General features: G+C 40.5%; 2 protein-coding genes across 2 annotated transcripts in view; one reads left to right on the plus strand and one right to left on the minus strand.

The window, feature by feature from the left end:
* The window catches only part of LOC134205380 (serine/threonine-protein kinase MARK2), a 91,111-nt gene that overhangs the window by 45,667 nt on the left and 25,469 nt on the right, over window positions 1-19,975 (minus strand). Inside the window, exon 3 of the mRNA XM_062680604.1 lies at window positions 13,782-14,293. Coding sequence (XP_062536588.1) covers window positions 13,782-14,293 — 512 coding nt within the window. The remainder of the gene's footprint in view (window positions 1-13,781; window positions 14,294-19,975) is intronic.
* Window positions 1-19,975, plus strand: part of LOC134205385 (glutathione S-transferase 1-1) — a 197,134-nt gene that overhangs the window by 1,371 nt on the left and 175,788 nt on the right. The gene's annotated exons all lie outside the window — the stretch shown is intronic.

Genomic DNA, 19,975 nt, shown 5'->3' on the forward strand with positions numbered 1-19,975 from the left:
CCACATCAAGCTTGTAAATCCTCATATGAAAAGTTCTTCCATAATGCCGATGAAATTATTTCCCATTTTCCTCCTGAATTCAAAGTTCACATTTACGGCGATTTCAACCAACGTAATGCAGACTTCATTCCAGATTCTGAGAATGAAAGTATTTTGCTGCCAGTTGTCGGTGAAAATGAGACTTTACAATCTTTTTTGAAAAAACTGCATGTTTAGGCTTGAATCAAATCAATCATGTGAAAAATCGACAAAATTGCTATTTGGACTTTTTATTCACAAACACTCTCGATGATTTCTGTGTAAATGAGTCTCTATCGCCGTTATGGAAAAATGAAGCATTTCACACAGCAATAGAATACTCTGTATTTGTGCATCGGAACCATGATCCTTATGGCTATGATTTCGAAAATATTCTCGATTATAAAAATGCAAATTTTGACAACATTAAACAAAAATTGAACAGAGCTAATTGGCAACAAATTTTACAAAATCAAACTGACATTGAATGTGCTGTTACAGACTTTTATGCAATTTTATTAGACATTGTTCGGAATGAAGTACCATTCGTGAGGAAACGTCGCAATTATAACTCAAAAAACCCAATATGGTTCAACAAACAAATCAAAAATTTGAAAAACCGAAAGCAAAAGGCTCATAAACTTTATAAACAATACACAAGTCAAGAAAATTTAGAAAACTATTTGAATATTTGCGATCAACTTAGTTTAGCCATGTCTTCGGCTCTTAAGGAGTATAATGCTAAAACCGAAAATGAAATCAAATCATGTCCAAAAAACTTTTTCAAGTATGCCAAACCAAGCTAAAATCCAGCAATTTTCCATCGAAAATGACTTTAGATGAAAAATTAGGAGATAATGCTGATGAAATTTGTACTCTTTTGCAACCTTTTTCAAGAGACATATACCGAATTTTCCGAAAGTGATCGTGATTATGAATATTTTTCACATTTTCCTGCCTATTTAAGCAGTGTTGGTGTAAACCAAATTAATGCAACGGAGATTTTGGCAGCTCTACAGAATTTAGATGTCTCAAAAGGATCCGGACCAGATGGAATTCCACCTATGTTTTTGAAAAAAGTTGGCAAGCGAATTTACGACACCTTTATTTTGGTTATTCAAGTTATCTTTAGAAACCAGTAGCTTTCAAAGAATGGAAGAAGTCTTTTCTAATACCAATTTTTAAATCAGGAAAAAATCTGATATTAGAAATTATCGTGGAATCGCCATTATTTCATGTATTCCTAAACTTTTTGAATCAATCATCAATAGAAGGATGTTCAACCAAATAAAACATATAATAACAGATGCACAACACGGGTTCTTTAAAGGACGTTCGACTACAACCAATCTTTTAGAATTTGTAAATTACTCATTGAATGCTATGGACAAAGGTAGTCATGTTGAGGCGCTTTACACAGACTTTAGCAAAGCATTTGATAGACTCGATATTCCTATGATGATTTTCAAGCTTGAGAAATTGGGAATTGAGATGAGACTCCTTAAATGGATTAAATCGTATTTAACTGACCGCCAACAAATAGTACGATTTGAAGGGAAACAGTCGCTTCCAGTCAATGTAACATCTGGAGTTCCCCAAGGCTCGCATATAGGACCTCTTCTATTCATATTGTTTTGTAAACGATATATCACTCATTCTTAAGCATCTTAAAATCCTTATTTATGCGGTCGATACGAAACTAGTTATGGAAATGCAAAATACTGGTGACGATGACCTCTACTTGAACGAAATACGCATATTTGATAACTGGTGTAACAAAAGCTTACTACAACTTAATGTCAAGAAATGTAATTTGATCACTTTCAGTAGAAAACGGAGCACACCATCGATAACTGTAACTCTAGGAAATCAACCAGTACAAAAATGTGAAAGGGTTAGAGATTTGGGTGTAATCTTAGATGCTAAGCTAACCTTTACTGACCACTACAACACTATTATCCATAGAGCAACAAATATGCTCAGTTTTATTAAAAGATTTAGTTATAACTTTCAAGATCCTTATACAATTAAAACTTTGTACGTTGCGTATGTCAGATCAATTATAGAATATTGTAGCATTGTATGGTCTCCGTATATGAAATCACATGATGATCGAATAGAATCAATTCAAAAGCAATTCCTTTTATATGCCTTACGCAAATTAGGGTGGACAACATTCCCACTTCCGTCGTACGAGGCGCGATGTATGCTTATAGATATCCAATCATTAAAAAAGCGTCGTGAATTTGCCATGATCTCATTTGTGAATGATATTGTTTCGCACCGCATTGATTCCACCAAACTATTGTCTTGTTTAAATTTTTACACTCCTACTCGGCAATTGAGAAATCGAAACTTGTTTGCCACCTGCCATCATCGAACAAATTATGCAAAATTTAGTCCAATGAATCAAATGATGTCTGTTTACAATCAGTATTGTGAAGCAATTGATTTAGCCATGCCTCGTATGAGCCTAAGAAAATATTTTAGGAACATTAGTTACAATAGAAGATAGTTATAAGTTTTTTAATGTAGTCTACATTATGTTTGACGAAATAAATAAATAAGTAGAAACAAAGGGACTTGTTGCGAGCAATTTTATTGGGAATAGGTGCCTGAAAATTTAGTGACATTTTTTACGCGATTTTTGCGTAAAAAATTGTATCTTGGCCATAACTTCCGATCCCATAGTCCGATCTGGTGAATTTTCAATAAGAAACAATGGTACAGGAATCTGCATCAAATGCATCTTGTTGCGAGCAAATCGATTAAGGTTAGGTGCCCGAAAAATAAGTGACATTTTGTTGTGATTTTTCTATTAAAAAATGGTATTTTTGCCATAACTTTCGATCCCATAGTCGGATCTGGCCAATTTTCAATAGGAAACAAAGGGACAGGATTTTGCGAAAGTAATTTGTTGCGAGCAAATCAGTTGAGGATAAGTGCCTGAAAAATGAATGAAATTTTTTTACTCGATTTTTATGTAAAAATTTGTATTTAGGCCATAACTTTCGATCCCATAGTCCGATCTAGCCAATTTTCAGTAGAACCCAATTGGACAGGATTATGCGTCAAATGCAACTTATTTGTTTCCTATTGAAAATCGGACAGCCAAGCTTGGTATCTATAATTATACCTCGGAGCCGAATTGATTCAACGCAATGAAGAGAAGCTGAGTTGATGAAATATTCAAACTGTTTTTTTCTGAAAACATTCTGTTTTCCGAGCACCCTCTTTGAAGTTCTTCATCATCCTTCTGGAGAGCTAAATTCGAGATGTGAGGATAGTACCTTGGAAATTTCCAGATCATCGGCGTAAAGCAGTTCAAACGGAAGCCCAAATCGTTTACAAACAAGATGAAAATCAATGGTCTCAGCACACTACCTTGTGGGACACGACACCTGACATTGCGGGAACTTGCTCTGTTGACTTTCTCAAATGCTGTTCTTCTTGATAAATAAGAATGTAGTCATCCAGTTATCTATCCGGGGAAGCCAAGGTACTTAAGCTTACTATGTCTGGAACTCGATTATGCATTTGCACAACTTGTGATAGATTTAGTTCGGAAAAGGTATTGGAGGGTAACCGCTCCCTTCGGTGGGGTTTGATCCCACGAAACCAGTACGCTAGACAGGTACTTTCCCTACTAAGCTACCACAAAAGTTCAACTCAATGGACGCAGTGGTTCTACGCCCCAACAAAAAAAGCTACGAAGGACCTCCGTTGACCTCCGCAACTTAGCGGGTACTGATGAAACCAAATTCCCAGCACCAGGCACGCAGCCGAACTCTCGCAATACATTTTCAGAACTAACTCTCTCACATGTATTTTTGTACAAACGCCAACCAAGTAGGATGAGTATTTAGTATCCCGACCCGACCACATAAGCGAAGAGAGATCGCCACTCGATTTCAGTACATTCAAAGTTAGTTGTCTATATTCCGGGTATTAAGCCACCCGGAGTGGAAATTAATTAGGGGAACGGTTCGACACTTCATCCCATAGCTCCTATCTCCATCCCATCAAAAACAAAGCAATGAAAAGGAATAGATGGTAATCGCTCCCTTCGGTGGGGATTGATCCCACAAAACCAATACGCTAGACAGGTGCTTTCCCTACTAAAGCTTGTCAATCGTTAGGTCTTGCGGTACCTTGTCAAACGCTTTCGAAAAGTCGAAGTAACGGGTGGCCACTAAAAAGCGTGAATGGAAAGAATGACTCGGGAAGAAAGCTACAAAGAAGTAGAAGGACCTTCTTTGGCCGTGCGGAAAGATGCGCGGCTACAAAGCAAAATCATGCTGAAGGTGGCTGGGGTTGGATTCCCAGTCCAGTCTAGGAAGTTTTCGGGTTGGAAATTGCCTCGACTTCCCTTTCCTTGCCTGACTTCCCTCGACTTGACCGTAGTCTTCAAACTTAGATTAATGAATATCATCATATTGTCCGTGGTTCGCCGGATGACGTAGCTTAGTCTTGCTGGTATCAAATGACCGCTGGACGGCTGCCACATCGATTCTCCGGATGCTGCTTCTGATCCTGTTGATGGGTTGCTCCGTGTCTTTGTTTATTATTTATTTAATCAGACTAAGGCCGAAGTGGCCTGTGCGGTATATAAGAGTCTTCTCCATTCGGCTCGGTCCATGGCTACACGTCGCCAACCACGCAGTCTACGGAGGGTCCGCAAGTCATCTTCCACCTGATCGATCCACCTTGCCCGCTGCGCACCTCGCCTTCTTGTACCCGTCGGATCGTTGTCGAGAACCATTTTCACCGGGTTACTGTCCGACATTCTGGCTACGTGCCCGGCCCATCGCAGTCGTCCGATTTTCGCGGTGTGAACGATGGATGGTTCTCCCAACAGCTGATGCAATTCGTGGTTCATTCGCCTCCTCCACGTACCGTCCGCCATCTGCACCCCACCATAGATGGTACGCAGCACTTTCCTTTCGAAAACTCCAAGTGCGCGTTGGTCCTCCACGAGCATCGTCCAGGTCTCGTGTCCGTAGAGCACTACCGGTCTAATTAGCGTTTTGTAGATTGTCAGTTTGGTACGGCGGCGAACTCTATTCGATCGGAGCGTCTTGCGGAGTCCAAAGTACGTACGATTTCCAGCCACTATGCGTCTCCGAATTTCTCTGCTGGTGTCATTTTCGGCAGTCACCAGTGAGCCCAAGTACACAAATTCTTCTACCACCTCGATTTCGTCACCACCGATGCAAACTCGCGGTGGGTGGCTCACATTGTCTTCTCTTGAACCTCTTCCTATCATGTAATTCGTCTTCGACGTGTTGATGACTAGTCCGATCCGCTTAGCTTCCCTCTTCAGTCTGATGTAGGCTTCCTCCATCTTCTCAAAGTTACGTGCCATAATATCTATGTTGTCAGCGAAACCAAATAGCTGGACGGACTTATTGAAAATTGTACCACTCGTGTTAATCCCTGCTCTTCGTATTACCCTTCCAAAGCGATGTTGAATAGCAAACACGAAAGACCATCACCTTGCCGTAACCCTCTGCGGGTTTCGAAGGGACTCGAGAATGCCCCTGAAACTCGAACTACGCACATCACTCGATCCATCGTCGCTTTGATCAACCGTGTCAGTTTATCCGGAAAACCGTGTTCGTGCATTAGCTGCCATAGCTGGTCCCGATCGATTGTATCATATGCGGCTTTGAAGTCGATAAATAGATGATGTGGGCACGTTGTATTCGCGGCATTTCTGCAGTACTTGGCGAATGGCGAACACCTGGTCCGTGGTGGAGCGTTCGCCCATAAAACCCGCCTGGTGCTGCCCACGAACTCCCTTGCAGTTGGTGCTAGTCGACGGCATAAAATTTGGGAGAGTACCTTGTAGGCGGCGTTCAGCAATGTGATTGCGCGGTAGTTGCTACAATCCAGCTTATCGCCCTTTTGTAGATGGGACACACGACACCTTCCATCCACTCCTGCGGCAAAACTTCCTCCTCCCAAATCTTGGTAATGACCCAGTGCAGCGCTCTAGCCAGTGCCTCACCACCGTGTTTAAAAGCTCTCCTGGTAGTTGGTCAACCCAAGGGCTTTGTTGTTCTTCAGCCGGCCAATCTCCTGCTGGATTTCTTGGAGATCCGGAGCCGGTAGAATTATGTCCTGCGCGCGTTCTCCCAGGTCCATCACCATACCGCCATCTTCGTCTGCCACATCGCCATTCAGGTGTTCTTCGTAGTGCTGCCGCCACCTTTGGATCACCTCACGCTCGTTCGTAAGAAGGTTCCCGTTTATGTCCTTACACATATCAGGCTGTGGCACGTGGCCCTTACGTGAACGGTTCAACTTCTCATAGAACTTTCGTGTGTTATTAGCGCGGTACAGTTGCTCCGTTTCTTCACGGTCTCGATCTTCCTGCTGGCGCTTTTTCCTCCGGAAAATCGAGTTTTGTCTGTTCCGCGCCTGTTTATATCGTGCCTCGTTCGCCCTCGTGCGGTGTTGCAGCGTGTCTTTGGTCTTCCAATCAACTTTGTATTCAACGGAGAGCGTCCTCATCAGTGATGCGTCAATATGGTAATATCTGCTTGAAGTCGTCCGGCAGAAACCAACTCTAATATTATTCAAAATAAACTGCCAGTAGCTGCATAGATGAGTCAACGCTATGATTACTTAAGATAAATTGATCTAAAGTCTGTGTTACTGGCAGTCTGCAGAGATCCGCGCCGACCTTATCACGGATAAGAGAAGCAATTGTTTTTCTTAGAAACATATGGGCATGGCCAAAAATCAAAATATTTTTAAAATGAACTTAGGTGTAGTCCCTTATATGAAATTAAAGGAAGAGAGAACTAAAAATTATTCATACTCCGGGGCCAAAGAGGCTTTGATTGTCGTCAGAACACGCCATATTCAAGATAGTTTTTATTCCTTTCAAACCATGAATTTAATGCTCCAAATTCTCCTTACATAGACGATCCACATGATATTAATCGAGGTTAATGCATCTCGCATCACTCTACTCGTAGAGCCAACCCCGGACTGACGGTGACATTTGCTCTAGAACCATCCCTTGAGGTGTCCAGTTTGTCCCGTACATCCCCCGAACATTCAGTTCCTATGCCTAGAAGCCGGGAGCACGTTTCTTCCAAGACTTACGATTGTGCAGACAGGCGGAGAGCCGGTCAATCATCAGACCCGCCGCAATGCAATGCGATGTGGGAGCAAATCTTTCACACTAGATATTCTCGGCTCGGTGAGCCTTTCGCATTGCAATAGAAATAATAATAACAATAATTTATCGAAGGAGCGCACTAAGTTGAGCTGCCAGTCGTATTGTGAGTGTACTCCGCCGGGTCGCCCCTCCTCAGAGTGGCTTGGAATGGACGGCAATTAAAATTCAGACGTACTGCTCTACTAGTTTGCATCAATAACGAAAGGGAAGGGAACTTACCGGTGCGGGTGGACGATTCGTACTGCGAGATGTTGATGAAGGTAGTAATCCGAATCGAGTCCGTGTCCGTGCTTGGTTCAATAAACAGGTTATTTCTCCTCGCACACCATATGGTAATGTATGCAAATCTGGCGATTATTAATTGTGTATTTTTCAATTCTCACGACTCAATGCGATTGCGAAATGTGCTGATGCTTTGGCTCAGTATCCAATTTTAGCCTAGCACTTGATCAAAATTGATGATTAATGATGAATAAATTACACCAGTTCAAAATAAAAGTAATGTGCAGTGAATGAATATAAACTTTTATTTTAAACAAATGTTTCAAATTTCGAAATTTCTTGTGTGAATCCAGAACATCTGTATATGTTTTAGATTGCTGTCAATTTGAATAGCATTAAATTGGGAAATAATGTGATCAATTATTATTCAAATGAAGAGTCATCATATTATAGATAGATACGATTCTGAAAAAGAAGTCAGCGATGCCTACGAATGTTATTAGTCGTCAATCAACTCCAATTAAAGTAACATATTCTTCTGATTGGATACTACCCCCGATCGATTAAAGAAAACATGATATGTACACAACTGACCCAACAGATACTTGACTCTCCCATCTAAAAATCAGCACCGGAGCACATTATCCTTTCACCGAACAAATCGGTATCGATGGTAAAGTTCGTAAAACAGCCTGTAGAAACGCATTTTTACCAGCCAACCAACTATCAGCAGCGAACCTCGTCGTGATCGTCGCCGTATAAAACAGTAGTACCTAGTACTAATACGCCGGTGCCGTGTATGCGAAGGTGAAAGTTTTGCGATGTTGCACCTACATTCATTCATTCTAGCACAGTCATCACCCGCCCGACATGAGTGCAAACCGAAGCCAGCAGACTGACAGACAGAAACATCGGAGAGCTCGCGGCTAGTAGGTAGCTCATTGGCCTCGCAGGGAAGCACGTTTCTCGACATGTAGTTCCTCCCCCAGTGGGGTACAGTTTTGAATCGAATTTCGGACATCGACATGTATTTTTTTTCGCGGTGATCTCAGCATTTTTCGTTCATTTTCCCGAGGAGGGCACTACCGAGTTTCAGCAAACATGATTTTCGTCGAGATTTCAGTAAAAATGACGTTTCTGCTGCTGAGGTTCTGGAAATATTTTGCTGGTAATAAGCAATAAACGATTTTTGCCGAAGTTCAGTTTTAAAATTTACACAGCGGTACCCGATTTTGCCGAGCTGGGAAAACAAAATCTTGGTGTGTACAACTGTAATAATAAATCGTCCCAGTACGCAATTAAAAATTAAAACTACCAAAACTGTATTACCATTTGTGTGGAGTAGCTAATACGTTAATAAAATGTACCTCAGTCTCTACACACTATCATGATTCATATTTAATGAAAACTAAATGTGCTTAAGGACTTTTTCGACGCGGTGCGAACAATTAAAATTGCATTATAAAAAAAGTTTTTTGTTCGGAATATGAATATTCTCCCTTAGTAATTTGTAATAAGTTTTCATATTGAAATTGTGTGTTCTATACGCAAGCCCGATCGCAATTACAACCAATACGGTATGCACTGTCTTGTATTGGGTACTTTTTTGTTTTAATGTTATTGGCTATGTACACAATTTTGATGCAGCCAGGTACATAAGTATGCTGTGTAGTGTGCAGACCCTGTTACAGTTCTCAAAACCGGTAACCGTATGGTGGAACCGGCTCCAGAGTTGCGAATTAATTGCAAATTGCATTACACCGAACCTCGCACCAGGCGTAATAACCTGTGAGATATTTGTTCGTTCGACTTTTTGCATACCAGCTTGTTTTTTTTAAATAAATATATGTAAAATTGAATAGCGAATTTTTGGAATACAGGTTACGTGCTATTATCATATCAGGTTAAACCACTAAGAACTGAATAACACTACTACTCCAAAAATCTCTTGAATCATGTAATGCGTCTCAATGAGGAATGAAATCCAGTAACATTATAATATGATTACGCTTTGCTGAAATGCAAAGGAGACAAAAAATAGTGACAAAAACAAGTTTGTACTACACCCAATATTTTTTTACACGGTTGGTATTCATTAATTTCTTGGTTAATCAGAACTTTCACAGCTTTTTAAATAGCACCTGAATGTTCTTCGATTTTTTGTGATTGTTTCGTGGGGTTGACTTATAGTTTCATTGACCCTAAAAAAGGTCTTAATCGACCAAAACCCACCCGTGTAAAAAGAGCTGGGTGTATTCAGCTTTGGCAACAAGCGTATCGATTTCAATCTTGACATAGGGTATCCAATCATGGTTTGAACTAGTGAAAAGCGTATCATGGTTTGAACCATTTTGAAATCAGTAGAAATTACCATCACATTGGCAGGAAATGAACCTAAAACAGTATGAATGGCATATTTAGGTATACTGGAAGTTATAGAGTTTATTTAAACATTCGTACATATTGTTTAAGTAATAAAATAAAGCGATTTAAAAACGTCCTGAATTTGCGCTAAATCCCCCCACCAGAGGCATAATTTCAAAAAGCTCGCAAAGGACGCATTTTATGACACAGGAGTGAGATCAATATACCAAAAGAACGCTATTTTTATCTGTAATCGATTGCCATCATCATACAATTGAGAAATAGTTTTAAATAGTTAAAATAGTAACATTTATACAAGGTAAAAACTGATCATGGTTTGAACTAAATTCGTATCATGGTTTGAACTTGTAAATGCAGTCATGTTCTGCTGCTGTCCGCTAGGAGCGCTGCATGCGCCTAGCTGGAGCATTTTGTTTACATTTCCGAATCGCAATTTTCATATCGATAATTTAGACGATTTTCACACGTTTCGAGTTACTAAGATGAATAGTAAAACAAATTTGCTTTTCTATAGATTTTCTTCAGCGTTTCATGCATGTGATTAGCACAGACAAACAGACGTAACACTAGAGAAATTACCATCGACCATGAACGATACATTTGAATTTGGTTGATTGCGCGTTTCACAACTAGAGGCGCTAGCGTCGTATTCCTTCGAGTTTGACATCTCACTCCAGCGCCTTCTGGTGACAATGTCATACGAAACATTGTTTCGTGCAACATCCTCGGAAGATGGTGGTAGAGGAGTTGGACGATGGATTTTTCAGAAAAATGTTCAAACTGTTACGTCTGTTTGTCTGTGTGATTAGTATTAGGAGCTGCTGGCTGCTGCAGTGGTTCAAACCATGGTACGAATCAAAGTTATGTAATTATTAAGTTTTTTCAATGAAACTAAGCATAAATATGTGCACCAGGGATGTTTTTAGAAAGATAATGAACTAAGCTTCCATATAAACTAGAAATCGCGGTTCTAACATGTCCCTTTAATGAAATAAATCAACTTTGTTTTGCCGGCTCATTTGAAACCCGCCATTTGGTTCAAACCATGATTGGCCTACAAATTTATGGATTAACAATCCAGACGCATGAATATATTACGTAGCATTATTGTTGTTGCATTTTTTGCATATACACTGAATGATGGCCATCAGTAACTTAATAGAAAGTGAATCATAAGACATGCGGCTGTCAACGAAGCTGACTTCATAATTTCAGACAACGCCAACGGAAGAAGATCTGGAATATCATTTATTAATGAAATGACATTTATTAATGTAAGGTACATGGTACATGGAACTTGCGGATTTTCTTGTAGCTGGTGCACAAACTCCTTGCTTTCAATCCTGCGTAAGCTGTTCTATTTCTTAGATTCTGATTAATTCTGTACAGACAAATGATCAGCTTTTTTGATCCCTTCTTGATGAGTTCAGCGAGGATACAATCCTTACCAGCAATTGGCAAGTCATCAACAATCGTTCGAACGTGTCATCAATGGTAAAGTAGAAACAGGACGCTCCTGTGATTGAACCCATTCTTCTGCTTATAAGGCAGAGGCAGTATAACCACTAGACAATTAATTACTAAGCTTGTCTTGCGAAAGTTACTAATGATTTAGTCAAAGATACAACAATAGTTATGAGTTCAAACCATAAAGAAATAGGGTGGGTAGCTCACCGGGAAGGAAAGCACCTTTGAGAACACCATATAAAAAAGAGGCGGAAATATTAACGAACACTTTCCTACAAAACTGATCCCAAGCCAGGAAATCTTGGTACCATTTGAGAAATCCTTCCTTTAAGAATTCTGAGAAACTCCTCCTTAAAAAAATCCACAGGAATATTGGGGAACTACACCATCCGCAATTCCTTCAGCAACTATTGGGGGCTAATTGGGGGCAATTGGGGGCTAATGCAGCCTGTTAATGTACCATATAAACAAATAAACAAATAAAGAATTGTGGAGAGTTACTCTTCCAAATAATCCATCATCCCTCCGAATTCCTCCTCCGAGAATTCTGGGAAATTCCGCCTTCAAGAATTCTGGAGAATTGCTTTCTACACTCCATATATAAAGAATTCTGCGTAATTCCGTTTTCTTTAAGTTAGAGGAAATTCTCCCCCAGAAATTCTGGACAATTCCAGGAATTCTGCGAAACAAAGGAATTCAGCTATTTCTTCTCAAATAATTTTGGAGAATTCTTCTCCAGGAATTCTAAGGATTCACTCCTTCAGGAATTATGAGAAGTTCTTCCTCCAAGACTTTGTGGGAATTACACACTCCTCTAGATATTTCGTTATCTCGAGTTATGTTTAGGAGTTTCAATGATTTTACTTTTTTTATCTTTTGTGCAGTCATTTTTATGTGTCCAATAAGTTCTTCAGCCAACTTCAGTAGCTCACGCGACAATCGTGAATTGATAGCTAAATCCGTGTTTTCACATGACACCTTTAAATAAAAGGGTATCACGCTTCGAGATTATAAAAACGTTTAGCAAAAACATATTTTGTTGAAACAGATTCGCGACTCTTACGCACGCAGCATTCTTATCTGTAAGCATTTAGCCCCTGAGTAGTGAAAGCATTTCATTGCCGAATCAACTTCCTATTTCCTACACACTTAAATCATTTCACAGGTTTCGGTGAATTTTGCTTCAATTCACCGAAATCTCAACAGCAGATTTGTTCGGTAATTATTTCACAGATTTTCTGCGGTATTTTCCTTTGTTCAACTGTCAAAACCACCAAAAAATCTGTAAAATTTTTACCGAACAGTTCTGCTGTTGAGATTTCGGTGAAATTTCACAGAAATCTGCGATTTATTTTAAGTGTGTAAGAAGATTTGAAATTGATGTGATAATCAGTTAGCCTTGCTTTATTTTATAGTAAAGAATGTTTCTTTTGCAGTTTCAATGGACTCTGCATGCAGTTCTATTGTCTAGAGTGGTGTTCCTCTCGATTAGAATAATATCGACTTCCTGGACTTTCGGAGACGAGCCAGCCTCGGGCTGAAAGTCTCTTTAATAAAGAGACAAAAAAAAAAAGACTTCCTGGACCCCCAGTATGATTGTGCTTGCAGTACAAAATACAATAATTCAAGAAATAATAAATGGCAAAAATTTCCAATTAAGTGTTGAAAGGCAGTCCAAGTTCTAGTAGACACGTAATGTCATTCACGAAAAATAATCAATTGCATACCTCTCATTGCTTGAAAGGTAGAAAACAAAATCCCAATCAAAGGATGATACGCCACGTAGAACAACAACACCAATCTACGCCGTATTTGTTCCCAAGAGGTGCGCTATCACTCAATATATAAATGGACCGCAGATAATTAGAAAGCATGTAACGCTCATTTGTCATTAGACTCTCCTGAATGTTCGCCAAACCACAACACATCGCGATTCTGTGTTGTGTAAAGCTTTGCTCGGGTGAAAGGTGATATTTTGAAGAGCTTCTCTGCAAAGGCGAAGAAAGAGGAAGACGGAAGTAGCCGCCATCCCATCGTTCTACATTGTGGATCGGTAATCTCAGTAGCTTCCACGCGATTCAAAACAAAAAAAAAACTTGCGGTCGTCGTCTCCATCAAATATGGCCGTCCCGAGTGCTGTGGCGATTTAACACTCTCGTCGCACGCGATTAGATAAGCGCATTGGTGGCAGCGGCGAGTTCGAATAACATTGACAACTCGACGACCACGATGGTGCGATTTGTAGGATTGACACACTACTAAGCGGCGAGCATGCACACACGCTTATTTGCAGACTTTAATTTTCACAGTTTGTGTCAATATAGGCAACATTGAAATGAGCTCATTGTTGACTTATTTGCATCGCACTTTATAGATAGGTGTGTATCAATCAGTCTTTTTGTCTCGGCTACTTTCCAAGGCTTTTAAAACAATATACCCGTACATGTACTCAAATCAGTTGAGAAAGTTCTAAATGTAAAGGAAAAAAATCACTTACCGGTGTCAACAGTTGCGGCGTGGCCGTTGGCGACGACATGTTGGTGGTGAACTTGATCCCGGAGCCGAGATCGAAATCACAGATCTTGATAGGACACAGCTTTTCCGGGTGCACGCACAGGATGTTTTCCGGCTTCAGATCCCGGTGGGCGATGCCTTTCTTGTGCAGAAAGTCTAACCCGGACGCGATCTCCTTGATGATCTGCGCGGCGTCGTACTCGGAGAAGCACACGTTCTCCTGGATGCGCGTCAGCAACGGTCCGCCATTTATCTTCTCAAACACTAGGTAAAATTTTTCCTCGTCCTCGAAAAATTCCAATAGCTGCAAGATATTCGGATGGCCCTGGCAATGGTGGAAGGTTTCAACTTCACGGAAGACGCGAGCCCGCGCGTGGCCAGGAATCTTGTCGATGATCTTCACCGCGAACTCCAGCTCCGTGTAGATGTTGACGCACGTTTGCACCGAAGCGTACGCGCCTTCGCCGAGCACCTCGCCAGTCAGTTTGTACTGTTCTGCAATGGATAAACGGGAAAAAGTTTAGTTATTATAATTATTGTGATTTGATAACACGAAGAGTGTTCAATTCATACTCCAGCGATATTTTAAGTTCAAATATTTAATAATCGAATCATCTGCATCTTTTCGGTAAATATTCTTGTTCTTCTTCTTCTTCTTCTTGGCATTACATCCCAACACTGGGACAGTGCCGCCTCGCAGCTTAGTGTTCATTAAGCACTTCCACAGTTATCAACCGCGAGGTTTCTAAGCCAGGTTACCATTTTTGCATTCATATATCATGAGGCTAGCACGATGATACTTTTATGCCCAGGGAAGTCGAGACAATTTCGAATCAGAAAATTGCCTAGACTGGCACCGGGAATCGAACAAAGCCACCCTCAGCATGGTCTTGCTTTGTAGCCGCGCGTCTTACCGCACGGCTGAGGAGGGCCCCCAGGGCGGTAAATATTAAGCCGCTTAATTCGAGCGATTCAATGGTAAATACTGAACTTGAATTGTAACGTCAACTTTAGAAAAGTTATGGTCGGGAATTCAATAGCCGAGATCCAAATATCTGAAAATCGGTAAGACGTTTTTCCAAAATTTCGTCAATACTTTACACCGAGTAAGATAAATTCGAAAAGACGGACAGAAAGGCGACATCCCTTCTGATCAGTTTCCTGGGTGATGATTGCTTGGAGACGGTACGGACGGGATGAAATCACGGCGAAACAAATTTGAATTTCTTTGCTAAACCTAGTGCGGAAAGCAGGTGAGACGGTTAAGAACAGCGGAATGTGATTCGATGCGTAAAAATTTGGTGGTGTTTGAAAATCCGGAATCATATGATCCGTTGATCACGGCGCTTGAGAATCTATAGATGAGGACTAGCTAACATTGGATACGGTTTGGAAGTTGCAACGGCTCTAAGCAGAGAAAGTAAAGCAGCGAGATCGACAGCAAGATGTATTGGAGAAGTCGACAACGTGAAGTCAAAATTTTCAGTGAAAAGTACCATAAATGCGGCCGTGAAGGCAATATCAAGAAGGACTGTCGCCAGAAGGGCTGTGGTACCTGGTGAGACAAACGTTGCAGCAGGAAGCAAGACAGTAAGTGTTATGGTCAATCGTGAAGAAATCAACCCATGTGAAAGTGACAAGCTCATTTTCATGCTGGATTGTGGATCAAGTGACCATTTGGTAAATGATGGTAAAGAGGTTTCGTCGTCATGAAGATTACCCAATCCAATTGTTTTTCAAGTTTCAAAGGATGGTGCAAGTTTCGTGGTAAATACCATGGATACAGCAACAAAGTAGTTCAAGTTAATATCAAAGACGTCAAGCAGTACACTGCCGTACTACGCATAATTGTCCCATGTACATAGGAAATCCTAGCAAACATGGGACAAATATGCGTATGACGGCAGTACAAATGTGCCAAGTAGAAACAACCGGAAGGTAGATGGAATCAACTTAAAGCCAAACAACTCGGATTCTGCGATTCCTATGAACAATGCCGTGAATCTTTCAGTGGAACCAGACAACATGCAACGCCATTGGCGATAGTATCTCCGATCGAACAAGAGATGGAAGCTGAACATGTTCAACCTGTTAATGTTGAGGTCGGTGCCGAATGTTCTCAACCTATTAGTGTCGAGACCGGTGATGATTTTGAAGATCTTCTTCTTCTTCTTCTTATTGGCATTACATCCCCACACTGGGACAGAGCCGCCTCGCAGCTTAATGTTCATTAAGCACTTCCACAGTTATTAACTGCGAGGTTTCTAAGCCAAGTTACCATTTTTGCATTCGTATATCATAGCCTCATGATGATACTTTTGTGCCCAGGGAAGTCGAGACAATTTCCAATCCGAAAATTGCCTAGACCGGCACCGGGAATCGAACCCAGCCACCCTCAGCATGGTGTTGCTTTGTAGCCGCGCGTCTTACTGCACGGCAAAGGAGGGCCCCCATGATTTTGAAGATGCAGGTGACCAATTGTACCGAGATGAAGCCCAACAAGCACTCTTTTCGTACCAAGAAACGAGCAATGAGAATAGATAGAAGGTGAGGAAGAAGACCAAATGCAAGTGTATTAGTGGATGATGGAAAATGTAAACAGCAAATGGTGACGTACATATTTGCACGGCTTCTTATGGGAGCTCGTTCGAATGTAGTAGTGAAAGCTTTTTCGCTATACACGAAAGACACGCACACAATATATGGATTTCCATATCTTCGTATTTATTTTCATTGCATTGCGAGTCCAAAAGACAAACGAGAATGAGGTACAGCAAAAGGGAGCGCACGCTGAGACAGCTAACGACATACCCAGATGCTATGGAACCCCTGACATCAAAATGGGTGTTTCGACTAAAAGAAGATGAAAATAACAGGCTCATTATCTACAAAGCAAGGTTAGTTGCAAAAGGCTATCTTCAGAAACCTGGACGATATTTTGAGGAAACCTAGGCATGATTGGTCGCAATCCTAGTAGTGTTGTCTGTTAGAGTTCATCGCAAGTTTCACTTCCAGCGAATTAACGAAACAACTGCCTTTCTGCATAATCGTCTTGTAGGAAATCATCTTTATGAAACATCCGGCTGGTGTTCTAGCGAAACCTGATAAAGCATGTGGTTCAATCAAATCGTTATATGATCTCAAGCAGGATATCAATTTTTTTTGGAATGCGCCTGCGAAACAAGCGACAAAAAAAAACCAACGACAAAGGTTTGTTTTCGTCGGAGATAATAATGGCAAAGATCCGAAAAATTTTGTCAGCAACAAAAACGAAGACAATCTTGTTGCTAACTTTTCATCCCGTTATTTTGCATTATTTCTAGAGCAAATTTCGGTTTTATGCTATCATAGTTTTTGCTGTTATGGAAATATTCGAGATCGAACAATGATTACAAAATTAGCATCGTATTCTCGGAAATATCAGAGCATGCAAGTCAAATGATTCTTGTCATGTTGTGTTCGGGTTCTGATAAAGGTTTGTCGCTAGGTGCGTTTGTCAGTAACAAACTTTGTTGATGACAAAGAGTATATTGTTATGCGTTGCTCGAATATTGATTCCCTGATCTCAAGTAATCGATGCTGGATTGAGCGCTTCAACGACGAACTCCTCAAAATGTGAATTTTCAGATCCGATCAGAGTTCCGATGGAAAAAGGATTGTCACTGGACCTGACATTACAAGACAACACATCGATGAACCATATCGAGAACTGTTGGGATCGCTTATATACCTCATGCTGTGTGAGCAACCAGATATTTGCTTTTGATTGGATTCTTGGGTCGTATTGCCAAGTCCTGAATCTCAACCTCAACATTGGTAAGCAGTCAAGCGAGGTATTCGGGAACAAGAAGCATAAAACTAGTATTTCGACGGAACGTAAAACGTAAAAAGTACCTAAAATTAGGTACTTTTTTCGAACTGAGTAACTTGGAAAACTTCCTGACCTCGCCATATGACTCTGGTTCCCCACTGAACTAACCTTTCTCCGCTGCAGAACTGACATTCGTCTTGTCCAGGAGCAGCGACAAATCCTCAGGACCGGAGTGGATAGAATACCTTATGCAGACAAAACTACCTATAGCAGCTAGGTCCTGGATCCTGGACTTGATAAATAAAACGTGTCGTGAGCGTGAGACAAAGCTATGTCGGAACGCTTCCAAATTCTATTCAATTTATCTAATCTACCAATGGAATTTGCTCACACCCGGGTTGACGACAGGCACCTCAATCGACACGACGACAGACCATCATCAACCATCACCGTACACCGGCCAGCGACAGCCACCGGACGATAAATATATATATAGGTGTCATTATTGGTAGATAGATTTATTGAAGTCAGTCTGATTTAAGCAGTAGAATTGTGTATTGTTGTTTTTTAAAAAGTCCGAATCTACTTCAATGTTTTAACTTCTATGTTTTAACTGGTTTTAACAAGGTCATGAAGACAAAAGCTGAGGGAAGATTTAGCTTTTTTTTTCTTTATTTCTATGAATTTGGAAATTATTTCAGTTCTTCACTTGTCATGATATTGCCAGTACTAAGGAAGCAACGAACTGGCAAGGGTGAGGGTTAAAGCAAGAACCCTTAGATCCAACCTAGGGACCTTCCGCAACTCTTTGCTACAATACATAATAATTAACAAAGAAAATTATTACTTTACTACACACTTTAAACAACGTGATTGGTTCATAAAATTAAGCTGGTCGACAAAACAAGACAAAACAAAACAAAACAAGGGCATCAATTACTAGGGGGAATTCTCTATCGATAAACTTTGGCAGGGTGGCTGCACTGATGTCTAAGAATCCAATGGTTGAATCACGCTGTGTTTTGGAGTTAAATTACTGCCGGCAGGTAGGAAACATAAAACCGACCGACCGGGAAAGGCGAAGGACTTCCGCAAAAAAAAAACTGTTCGGAGCGGAGGATTTCCACAATAAACAGATCGGAACGTCAATTAAACGAAGACAATATTCAGATCGCATATAAAAACAAAAGAGAAATAAAGATCGTACAAAGCGTGGTTCACTCTGGCAGTTTTTGTATTCCTAATAGGGGTGATCGGGGCAATATGGGCCACCTAAGGAAATCGTTCCGAAAAGCGCTGAAAAGCTCAAAAAAACATCGTTCAAATGTAGTTGACTTATACTAGAGAATGTTACCTTTCATTTAACGTCGATGAATGACGAAAAATGCGTTTGGAAATTGTTGGAATGCACTTTTGAAAATGTATTGATTTCAATGTGTGTTCCCGACTATACGGGGCAATATGAGCCACCATTTGGGGCAGTATGGGCCACCCATCCAAAACGTTTATTTAGGCGAAAAAAGTATCGTAATATGGAAGAATATGATATTCCTACAACAGTTGTGAGTATTCCATACCAAATAAAATTAAAAAACCGCACAACAGCGGACTGAACCGATTTGCCACTCTTCACCGTTTGAACAGCCACATTTCAATTGGCCAATGGTCATTTTTTCTGTTTCAATCGCAGTAATGCGCTGTTGTAATTTTTCCGTAATGAATCTTACATATATGATAATATTCTTGTATTTGACTACTGAAATTTGAACTTGTTCGTATTTTAAGGCCTGATATCTTGCTCTATGCAGGTATGCCCATATTGCCCCATAGAGACTGGTTTTGGGAAAAAAAAGTTTTATGATAAATTCAGATTTGTATCAATACAAACATGTGTGTACAATACTCAATTTTAATATATCTTTTGATTGTGGTGTATTTTTGACCTGTATTTTAATCAATTTTGTGTCAAAACCTTATTTATAAACTTCAAATCTTATAATAATTTTGCCTATGCAGCGGAAATTTACATTTTCAAGTGTATTTTCATGTTTGAATTGAATTTTAATGCGGTTTTCACGTTGATGCATATATGTAGCATCCTTTTAAAGATCATATAACTTTTACGTGATAAAACTTGTCAATAAGCTCAAAATGAGGGTGGCTCATATTGCCCCGTATGTTCCTATTGCCCCTACTACCCCTACACAGGACTTAGTCGGTTGGTATCAAGATGAGGAGACGATGTTAGCGAAGTTGGGGAGGAAACCCAGCCAACCCCTGCCCCAGCTGATCTTGTTAAGATTATGATTGATAAGCAGAGGACTTACGACCCGGTTTGGGGTGCCCGGGTTGCCTGGTCACTGAGG

This window comes from Armigeres subalbatus, chromosome 1, assembly GCF_024139115.2.
Source record: "Armigeres subalbatus isolate Guangzhou_Male chromosome 1, GZ_Asu_2, whole genome shotgun sequence".
NCBI classification, from domain to species: Eukaryota; Metazoa; Arthropoda; class Insecta; order Diptera; family Culicidae; genus Armigeres; species Armigeres subalbatus.